This window comes from Tachysurus fulvidraco, chromosome 7 (genome assembly GCF_022655615.1).
Source record: "Tachysurus fulvidraco isolate hzauxx_2018 chromosome 7, HZAU_PFXX_2.0, whole genome shotgun sequence".
Classification (NCBI taxonomy): Eukaryota; Metazoa; Chordata; class Actinopteri; order Siluriformes; family Bagridae; genus Tachysurus; species Tachysurus fulvidraco.
The window spans coordinates 17,266,460-17,276,944 of record NC_062524.1 but is presented as its reverse complement, the minus strand read 5'-3'; the positions used below and the strand labels follow the sequence as shown (position 1 = coordinate 17,276,944).

General features: G+C 41.7%; 1 protein-coding gene across 4 annotated transcripts; it reads right to left on the bottom strand.

The window, feature by feature from the left end:
• Nucleotides 1–742: 742 nt before the first annotated feature.
• On the bottom strand, nt 743–5,787 carry LOC113660554 (SUN domain-containing protein 2-like). Of its 4 annotated transcripts, none has more exons than XM_027174129.2 (12): nt 5,464–5,787; nt 4,684–4,774; nt 4,381–4,499; nt 4,182–4,236; nt 4,006–4,064; nt 3,707–3,801; nt 3,330–3,383; nt 3,060–3,135; nt 2,779–2,882; nt 2,454–2,621; nt 2,016–2,105; nt 743–928 (listed from the first exon to the last, which is right to left on the bottom strand). In XM_027174129.2, exons 2-12 carry the CDS (start codon nt 4,770–4,772, stop codon nt 812–814), a joined length of 1,026 nt encoding a protein of 341 aa, XP_027029930.1. In that variant the 5' UTR covers nt 4,773–4,774; nt 5,464–5,787; the 3' UTR covers nt 743–811. The 4 variants fall into 4 exon arrangements, with proteins under 4 accessions (XP_027029930.1, XP_027029926.1, XP_027029929.1 ...); XM_027174125.2 differs by lacking the exon at nt 5,464–5,787 and adding an exon at nt 4,916–4,996 and having other exon boundaries at nt 4,684–4,802; XM_027174128.2 differs by lacking the exon at nt 5,464–5,787 and adding an exon at nt 4,916–4,990 and having other exon boundaries at nt 4,684–4,820.
• Between the last annotated feature and the right edge of the window lie 4,698 nt (nt 5,788–10,485).

Below are 10,485 nucleotides of genomic sequence, written 5' to 3'. Positions count from 1 at the left end.
GCAGGATACACCCTGGACGGAGTGCCAACCCATCGCAGGGCACACACACACTCTCATTCACTCACGCAATCACACACTAGAGTACCCGGAGGAAACCCCCGTGGCACGGGGAGAACATGCAAACTCCGCACACACAAGGCGGACGCGAGGGAATCGAACCCTGATCCTGGAGGTGTGAGGCGAATGTGCTAACCACTAAGCCACCGTGCCCCGAACCTAACTTGCATTAAAAGATAAATATAAATCATTATCACTGACAAACTTTTAGATTAAATTGGTCTCTATTGGCAAGTGATAATTGTTTATTCATACTTTATATACTTTATAAAGAATTTATTAACTATGAAGTTATGATAAACAATCATGTTGAAACAAATGATAGAGCAGTCAAACAGTATGAAACGGAAAGAGCTTCCATAGCTTCCATCTCCGCCGCTCCATCTCACACATCCAGCTTTCTCCATGGTCATGTGGGGATGACAGAGGCAAGAAGATTACAGTAGTTATCATCTCCCCCTGATGTTTAAGCAAGAAGGTAAGTCTAGGATTTAACAACCAGGAGATCAAACACTTTCTGTCATGTTCTGCTGCACCAACCCGGAGGATTGGGTCTCCTTTCTTCCATGAGCAGAATATGCCAAATTTATTTATTTATTTATTTATTTTTGATATAATTAAAAAGGAGCTTTACAGAAATCTGAGAAGCATATCAAAAGTGACTGTGACAAGGAAACAACCCCTGTTAAACAAGGATAATTTTATTTATTTTTTGTTGGTTTATTTGTAAGTTGACTTTGCTGCTCAGTTTCATTTACTTGCAGCTTGGCTGGCTGTGGATCCTGAAGCGATACACACAAGTGTAGTCAGGATGACCCCAATTACTTAAGATCTTCAGCTCCACCAGCTGAAACAGCCGACTCGGACAGTCCTGAAAAAACAAGTAGTCAGAAATTATCGTAAATAGCAGGGGTATTCAATTAAAATTCAAAGAGGTCCAGTTACTAAAATTTCCTCCCAGCAAAGGTCCGAATCTTATATTGTCACTTAAAATAGTGTACGCTCATGTTAATAAAATCAATAACGCACATACATTTCTATATAATTTACTGTTAAATTTCAAGTGTTTTCAAAGTCTGAACTTGTATGGCACTTGAATGGAAAACAATACTGTAGTTGTCTTTACTACATGTCAAGTAACAGACAACAGACACTGAATTTCTTCTGAATAAAATAAATAAAAAGTGCAAACACAGCTTTGAGCAGCCTGAACTTAGGGTCTATATTTCAAGTAATGTAAAACATTCAGTATCTTTTGAATAAAATAAAAGCGCTTTTAATCTTTAAGAAAAAAAAATACACAAAAGACTTTTAAGCTGCCCCTTTTTTAAACATTAACTACATTAATAACACAGGAACCTTAGGCAAAAGAACATTTCAAGTAAAATAGAACAGGGCAGAATTTAATGAATAAAAGAAAAGTGCAGAGCTTTGAGCAGCTCCCTTTTTCCTCTCTCCTTTCCACCTCTCCTTACTCCCTTTCCATCTTCCGTTCCTAGTGAGAGAAATGGCATGTAACTGTCCTGCCAGCAGTTTGAATCTTAATTGTCCTGCCAGCGTAATTAGGTGCATTACTGCCACCTTCTGCTCTGGAGTATGGAACAGAAACAATCTGTTTTTGGCTTGGCTTTTGATGACGCTCCTGTCGTAATAACTAGATTAACTGCACATGAACAAAAGATTTATCTTTTGATTAATATCAAAGAGCTTATATAATCTTATAATATTATAATAAGGAGATGCTTAATATGATAATATTAGAATTTTAACGGGTCCGGGCAGACCCGTCACTCGGTCCTATCCGGACCGCGGTCCGCCATTTGGTGATGCCCGGTATACAGGAAGATCCACTTTATCATGTGCACCTTAATGTCCCTAATGCCTTCACTCCCACATTTTACCACATTTTATAATTGTGTCATTTATTTTGTGTAATTGTGAAAATCGTTATTTCTCACCGGTAGTTTGAAGGTCTGGATCGGTTCTCCATCCTGGTCATAGGTGAATGTTCCAAGATGTTCTGCTTCATTTCTGTTTCCCTCCAGTCCCTGTAGGGTGTGTAATCAAATAGAAATTATTATTATTATTATTATTATTATTATTATTATTAGTAGTAGTAGTAGTAGTAGTAGTAGTAGTAGTAGTAGTAGTAGTATATTGTAGGTTAGAACTCAGTATGTACACATTATTATTATTATTATTGAGCTGTGGTTGGTGGACTAAATTTATTCACAAAAAGCACAATGAGTTAAAGCTCAATAAATCAATAACCTACTATATAAAAGCATTCTAGGGCTTATGTTGATTTCCATGTTAGTCAGACAAAAAGGAAAACACTGACACACACATTTTCTGACCATTAGTTTATGTGTGATTATGTGTTTGTGTCGACTCACGTAAACTGCGAAGTCTTTGGGTGCGCTTTTGATTTGTTGGCTGGGAGAGAGTACTCGGGGCAGATGCTGCATCGTAACGTGGGTGATTCTTATAGGGTAGGGCAGAGAGATGACCAGGTGCCCTTCAGACCCTCTAAATCCCCAACAGTTACCGGGGTATACATCCGGCTGTTTACACACACACACACACACACACACACACACACACACACACACACACACACACACACACACACACACACACACACACACACACACTTATTAAGTAATTTACACAACTACTAATTGGGCTGTAGCTGAGTGTGTAGTTGTAGCTGTGTGTTACCCGTAAAACAGTTTCAGGGCCTTTATTCTTGCACCGCAAATTGATTCCGAACAGACTGCAGTATCTGATATTATGGGACTTTGAACTGGTTAGCACAGTTGCACCTACACACACACACACCTCATTAGTATTCAAACACCTTCAATCCCCTTTATCCTTTCACTGAGTGTATACAGTCTCCTCTAAACTCGTGGTTTGTCTTACTGTTTCCATTTCTAATAAGAGATTTATACACTAAACAGCTCATTTCAACATGGAGGACTGGAGAGTTCATGTGTTACCTAAAGACTCCAGCGCATAGTCAGCCATTCCAATATCATCAGCTCTTCGAAGACTCAGAGCTCTGTGTACTGTATCCTGTGAAAGAAAAGAACATTTTCATTATGTAATGAAGAGCCAGCTTTCGCCAGACCAAATACAGTCAGTGTATTAACCAGCGCTGTGATGCGCTTTTATTACCTGGCAAGTGTGTGTGTGTGTGTGTGTGTGTGTGTGTGTGTGTGTGTGTGTGTGTGTGTGTGTGTGTGTGTGTGTGTGTGTGTGTGTTTTACCTCATTTTCAAGCCTGTAATGTTTTATGATCTCTTTCATTGAGTCAATCTCTTTCTGCGAAAACAAACAGAATGAAAAAGGTCAGTGACTGGAGAATAAACCCTAAACCATAAACATTAAACACTACAGCCTACAACCTAAACCATAACCAATAAACACTGTCATAAACACTTGACTCTATACCCTAAAGATTAACCACTAAACACTATGGCCTACATCCTAAATACAACGGCATACATACTACACCCTACAGCCTAAACACTACAGCCTAAAACACTTAACTCCAAACACTTCTAAAATACACCCTTCACCATACATTAACATTAGCTAATCTTATATCATAGTAAATTGCTAGGGATTTGTAAATTATCACTTACTAATAAAATGTCATAAATCTGCAGTGTGTGCTGCAGGGAGTGCTCTTCATGCCGAGACATGTATTTATTAACACACATGTAGCCTAAAGAGAAAACTGCACAGAAACACACACAACACACAAACATGTGGCATCAACACACAGGTTACCAGCAGAGCAGTTGTGTTATACACACACACACACACACACACACACACACACACACACACACACACACACACACACACACACACACACACTACAATACATGTTTATCAGGTAACTAGCATATAGTGTGTAAGTTTTTAAGAACACACTCACCAATACCCAACAGGAGGAAGAGGGTGAGAGGAATCATCTTCATCACAATTGCACAGTATCTGAGAAGAGATGAAAGGACAGGAGGGTCAAGTGGAGTCCGCAAGCACACACACACACACACGCACACACACACACACACACACACACACACACACACACACACACACACACCTTACCTGCTGAGAAGGAAAGCCTGCTGATGAGGTTTATCAGATGCCAGTGTGACTGCCCCTAAACAAGTAGAAACAAACATTATTTTACACACATGTACCAGGATAATAAATTTCATGGCAGCAAGACTTTTGTAAATCTGGTTTGAAATTTTAGCTTTAAGTTCAGGCCCAAATGTGAAAATGTCCACTTTAGGGAACTCACTTGTATCCAGGCTCTGGGAATCACTCATGCTGAATTCATTAGTTACATTGTGACAGACTTCCTCCTTTATGAAGGGTTTGTGTGGACTTTTGGGCTTCCTCTTCCTTTTCTTGAAGATCCTGGAGAGAGACAATTCCAAGAGAGAGAGAGAGAGAGAGAGAGAGAGAGAGAGAGAGAGAGAGAGAGAGAGAGAGAGAGAGAGAGAGAGAGAGAGAGAGAGACTTAAACAGTTATTTAAAGACAGACATAGTGAGAAGACTTGTTTGGTGAATTAACACACAACCCTTCCACAAACACACACACCTGACAGGGGTCTCCTTATAGATGTTTGGAATTTTGGGGCGAGCAGGATTATGCCTGTTTGTCACCAGTCTCGGACTGCTCCGTGCCATTTCTGATTGATAAGACAAAAGAAGTGTAACCTGGCACAAACCCAGAGACTGGTCAAAAAGTTGTAAAATACCATCAATGTTACAGCACAAATAACCAGGAGATTTCATTCTTATAAGAATAAGTCATTTTAAATTGTACGAACCGTTGTGTTGAACCATCACTTTCTCACTTTATAACATTGTTGAGACTTTAGAACTGATCGATTCTAGAACTGCAGCTGTGATGAAAGTGAAGAATCCCTGTAAAAATTCTAAGAACTAATGCTGGGTTGTGTTCTATTATGTGGGGGTTCTGATGTAAATCTATCAGTGGATTATTTATTTATTTAGCTTTTATGAGCTTTGAATTCAATTCGGTTCAATTCAGGGGGACAGTTAAGGAGAATAATAACAGGAAGTCAATAATACATACAGTATAAGCACCTATATTTCATTTTGGTGTCTTGTGACTTTTACATAAGTGTACATGATAATATCAGCAGTCATGGGAACTGAGCCAGATCTAGTGCAGGAGGGTTCAGGTTTAAGCACACAAAGTACAAAGTTTCACACTTAGATGCAGATATATAGCTAGACAGGGTTCAACAGAATCCAAATGGAATCCAATATCATGGTGTGGCAGTAGCACAGCGGTGTTCATGTATAAAACCGCCAGAAATGAATACAATACAGAAATCATGCAACAACAAACCTGCACGATGATCTGTTGTAAAGGCTTTGCAACCTCTCCTTGCTCCAATACTTGGCTTCGCCTGATACCAGGGACCAGGATAGGGGACGCCGAAAGCGGTGTTCAAGGACGCGGTAAGTGGGCGGGTGTCCGTGCTAGGCTAAAAACAAAACCTAGTCAGTCAGCTCTCCCATCTTGGTGGATCTTGTTTACACAAACATTAACAGTGTGTAACGTGCGGAGCCCCACCCCAATTTGGCTACTCAGACCACATCTCTGTTATGCTAATTCCGTCATACAGATCACTCGTCAGATGCTCTAAACCTGTTCTGAAGCAGGTGAAAACCTGGCCAGCAGGAGTCACCTCTGCTCTTCAGGACTGCTTTGAATGCACTGACTGGAACATCTTCAGGGAGGCTGCAACCAACGGGGACTCCATCAACTTGGAGGAGTACACAGCAGCAGTGACCAACTACATTGGCAATTGCATTGATGACATGCCAAGACCATCACCACACGCTCCAACCAGAAGCCGTGGATGATCGCTAAAGTGTGTGTGCTGCTGCAGACTCATAACAGGGGACAGGGCAGGCCTAAGAACAACAAGAGCCATACTGTCCCAAGCCATCAGAGAAACAAAGCGTGCACATGCCCAAACAATCCACAGCCACTTCTAGGACAGTGGAGACACCTGGCGCATGTGGTAGGGCATACAGGCGATCATGAACTACAAGACAGCTTCACCTGCCTGTAATAGTGATGCCTCCCTCCCGGATGCGCTGAATGACTTCTGTGCTCAGTTTGAGGTGCAGAACAATGTAGCAAAGGAGAAGACCCTCCCACAATGATCAGGTACTCTGTATATCCACAGCCAATGTGAGGAGAACTCTATGCAGAGTTAACCCACGGAAGGCTGTTGGACCAGACAATGTGTCGCACTCACAACCATCGTAATGAAGTGCTTTGAGAAGCTTGTCATGAGGCAAATCAAGACCCATTAACCACCCTCGCTGGAACCCTACAGTTCGCGTATCATCCAAACTACTCTACGGACGATACCATTGCCACATCACGGACGATGCCATTGCCATTGGTGTTCAGGGAATGCACAGAACATTTCCCTGAGCTGCTCTGTTGTTCTTACGTGCCTCAAGACAACCACCATTGTCCCCATCCCAAATAAGTCTACAGTGTCCTGCCTCAATTATCGTCCCATCGCACTCACACCCATCGTTATGAAGTGCTTCGAGAAGCTCGTCATGGGTATATCAAGACACCCCCACAGTTTGCATATTGTCCAAACCGCTCCATGGACGATGACATTGGCACGGCCCTTCATTTAGACCTCACCCACCTGGAGACCCACATCAGACTCTTTAATAACTGAACGGAACTGTAGTGAGCACAACACACACATGCACATCGACTGTATGGAGTGCACAGACCTACACCAATTACACACTCTTTCATTATACAGTACATCCATCAAACTGTTTACATGCTGTTTTGCACACTGTTTGCATATGCTGTCTCACATTTCAGTTGAATGCTGTTTTGCACAATAATCTACATTACCTCATGCAACTGCTGCTATAATACTATGTTCATTCCAGTATTTTTGCACACGAAATATTGATTGAACATACAGTATGTACACTGGTCAGCACTGTTTTCGTTTATTGTCTTTTGTGTATTTTTTGTTTGCACTGTCTTTTTTCCTGCATTGTCTTGTTTGTCCTGTCCTGCACTGTTTGCACCAGGTTACACAGATGCACTTTATGTGGCTAGGACTACTTACAATTTTGTTAGCTCTGTCTTTGTTTTATGTAGCACCTTGGTCCTGGAGAAATGTCTAATTTCATTGGGTACTGCAACAGTTATATATGGTTGAAATTTACATTTACAGCATTTGGCAGAATCTCAATCAATGGATAAATTAATGCTGGCTCACTAGATTACATACTTAAGATACCATGAGTTTAAAACATTGTTTAAAGTTACAATGAAAAAGTGTCAAAAGGTTGTTTTTTTTTAATAAATGCAAAAGATAGGGAAAGAAGTGCTAGTTGAAGTGTTTCCTGAATAAGTAGGTCTTCAACTGCCATTTGAAAATAGCCAGTGAATCAGCTGTCCGAACCCCTAGGGGAAGTTCATTCCACTACCTTGGTGCCAGAACAGAGAAGAGTCTTGTAGTATACTTCCTTCTTACCCTGAGAGATGGTGGAACCAGTCGAGCAGTGCTGGTAGATCGGAGCGGAGGGTGTGGGGTGCAGTGCAAGGAGTGATGAGGGCTTTGAGGTAGGAGGGAGCTGGTCCGTTTTTGGCTTTGTAGGCTAGCGTCAGTGTTTTGAATCTGATGCGTGCAGCTACCAGAAGCCAGTGGAGGGATCACAGCAGTGGGGAGGTATGCGAGAACTTTGGCAGGTTGAAAACAAGCTGTACAGCTGCATTTTGGATCATTTGCAGAGGACAAATTGCATTCATAGGTGTACCTGCCAGCAGTGCGTTGCAGTAATCCAGTCTTGAGATGACAAGAGACTGAACAAGTACCCGAGCAGCCTGTGTGGACAAAAATAGCCGAATCCTTCTAATGTTGTAGAGAAAAAAGCCGACATGAACGAGTCACATTAGCAACATGAGAGGGAAAAAAAGGACAGTTGATTGTCCATGGTTACCTCAAAGTTGCAAGCTGTGGCTGAAGGGGAGATCAGATAGGTGCGCAGGGATATAGCAAGATCATGACCCTCTTGATCTTGTCCAGCCACTTTCTCTCTGATGATCTTAGCTCTCTTCGATTGTTGTGCAGCACATCTGAAAGCCAAGGGGCAGAACAAGAAGTTTTCTTGGGTTTAGTGGACATAGGGCAGATAAGGTCCATAGTTGAGGAAAGAGATGTGATGAGTTATCTGTGGCGGAGTCCTAGGGCAGTGAGGAAAAAGACTGAAGAGAAGAGTGCCAGAGGCTACAGAAGTAGGGGAGACAGTGTGAAGGTTGCGGCAGGTAAGAACAAGGGGGTGAGAGGTAGTTTTAGGTAGGATAGGGAGAGTGATTGTGAAGGACACCAGGTGATGATCGGAGACATGTAGTGGGGTAGCAGTCATGTCTGTAGCTGGAGGACGGGTGAAAACCAGGTCCAGGATATTGTTGTGTGTCAGGGCAAATGAGTTGAGAAGAGTCAGGAGGGAAGAAGATTGAAGCCTGTCAGAAGGGAGGTTGAAATTACCGAGCACTGTCAGAGGGAAGCTGTCAGAAGAGAAAGCACTAAGCGTGTCCATTTCTTCCAGGAAATCTCCTAGGGGACCAGGAGGGCAGGAGCCAACAATGATAACAAGGTTGATTGGAAAAGTAACTGAAATGGCATGGAATTCAAAAGAGGAGATGGTTAAATAAGACAAGAAGAGAGGTGTAAAGCACCATCTCTTTGACAACAATAAACCTGTACCACTACCCCGGCCTGTTTCTCGTGGTGAGTGAGAGACAGCATAGGCAGAGGATAAAGCAGCTGGTGTAGCAGTGTTCTGTGGGGATATCCAGGTTTCTGTTAGCACAAGAAAATCAAAGGAGTAATGGGAAGTTAAAGCAGAGATAAAATCAGCTTTCTTTACAGCATACTGGCAATTTCAGAGCCCATCTACCACCATTGTTTGAGACTTACACAACAGAGGAGGGTAGATGAGGTTACTGGGATTGTGACAATAAAAGCTACTTGACTTGACTTAATTAAGTGTAAGTCCTTATGGTGCATAAAATGGGGGGAAAAAAGGAATACACAAATATAAAAGATTATAAACATTAACATAAGTGATCAGATAAAGCACTGTGTTTAAAGTAGTAAACAGTGGGAATATTACACTTAACACATTTCACATATGAATGGTGTATTATACATTTAATTATAATAATAAAATTTAAGTTTAAATAATATTGAGATACAGCATTGCACACTCAATGTCTTCTGTACAGATTTGCCTTTGGGAATAAATAAATACAAGGTAAAAAATGTGTAGACATGAGTGTGTGTAGTGCAAATAGTTCTGAATATTCAGTAATGGTGTTCCTGAGTCTGTGCGTGATGGGATGGACCTTAAGCATCTGTCAGAGGGTAGAAGGTCAAATAGATGGTCAAGGGTGGGTTTTGTCAATATGTTGCATGATATTTGCTCTGCTGTGGCAGCAAGAGCTGAATAGTTCTTCCAGGGAGTTTAGTGAGCAGTTTTCCTGTTTGCTGTGGAGCAACTGGTGTACCACATTTTGATAAAGTATATCAGCATACTCTCAGTGGAGCAGTAATAATAAGACAACTGCAGATCCTCTTGTAAATTTGTTCAGGAAAATCACTGTTGTGCCTTTTTTTTACCAGTCCTGTGGTGTTTCAGGAGGTAGTCCTGAGATTGCCATTGCTGAGATCATCAGCAATGTGTGTACCCAAGAACCTAAAAGTGGGACCCTTTCAACACAGTCACTATTGGTGTAGATCTGATCAGGAGCCGTGCTATGCTTACGGAAGTCTATAAATGGATCCTTTGTTTTTCTGGATGATACGGTTTTCTGACCACTCTAAAGCCAGTCCTTGAACAATCCTATAGGTTGTTTCATCACCCTCTTAGATATGACCAACCAAAGCTGTGTCAACCCCAAACTTAATATTGTTGTTGGGATGAGTTGATTCACAGTCCTGGATGTGGAGGGTGTAAAGAATGGGGCTCAGCACAAACCTTTGTGGAGTGCCAGTTCTGATTTGTAAGTTTAGAGGGCGGGTAGTGTTATAGTCTAACAGACTGGTGGAAGGTTGTCAGTTAGAAGGTTCTTAATCGTGTGGAAGGTTGTCAGATTTGGTAACTAATCAACTTGGGAAGACAGTATTTAGGAAGAGCTGAAGTCTAGGAAAAGCATCCTTACATAGTTCCCCTGATGTTCAATGGCATCTTGTGTGGATCTACTACAGTAGCTCAATCAGCAATTGATGAGGGTCTAAGAAAAGTGGGAGACTGACTTTGATGTGCACTTTGAAGCACTTTATTATGACTGGAGTGAGTGTAACCG

Excerpts from the sequence above, each read along its gene's own strand:
- LOC113660554 (XM_027174124.2), bottom strand. Across the intron at positions 4,237-4,380 it reads TTCCCAGAGCCTGGATACAA|GGGCAGTCACACTGGCATCT; the intron begins GTGAGTTCCCTA and ends CTACTTGTTTAG. Across the intron at positions 2,883-3,059 it reads CTATGCGCTGGAGTCTTTAG|GTGCAACTGTGCTAACCAGT; the intron begins GTAACACATGAA and ends GTGTGTGTGTAG.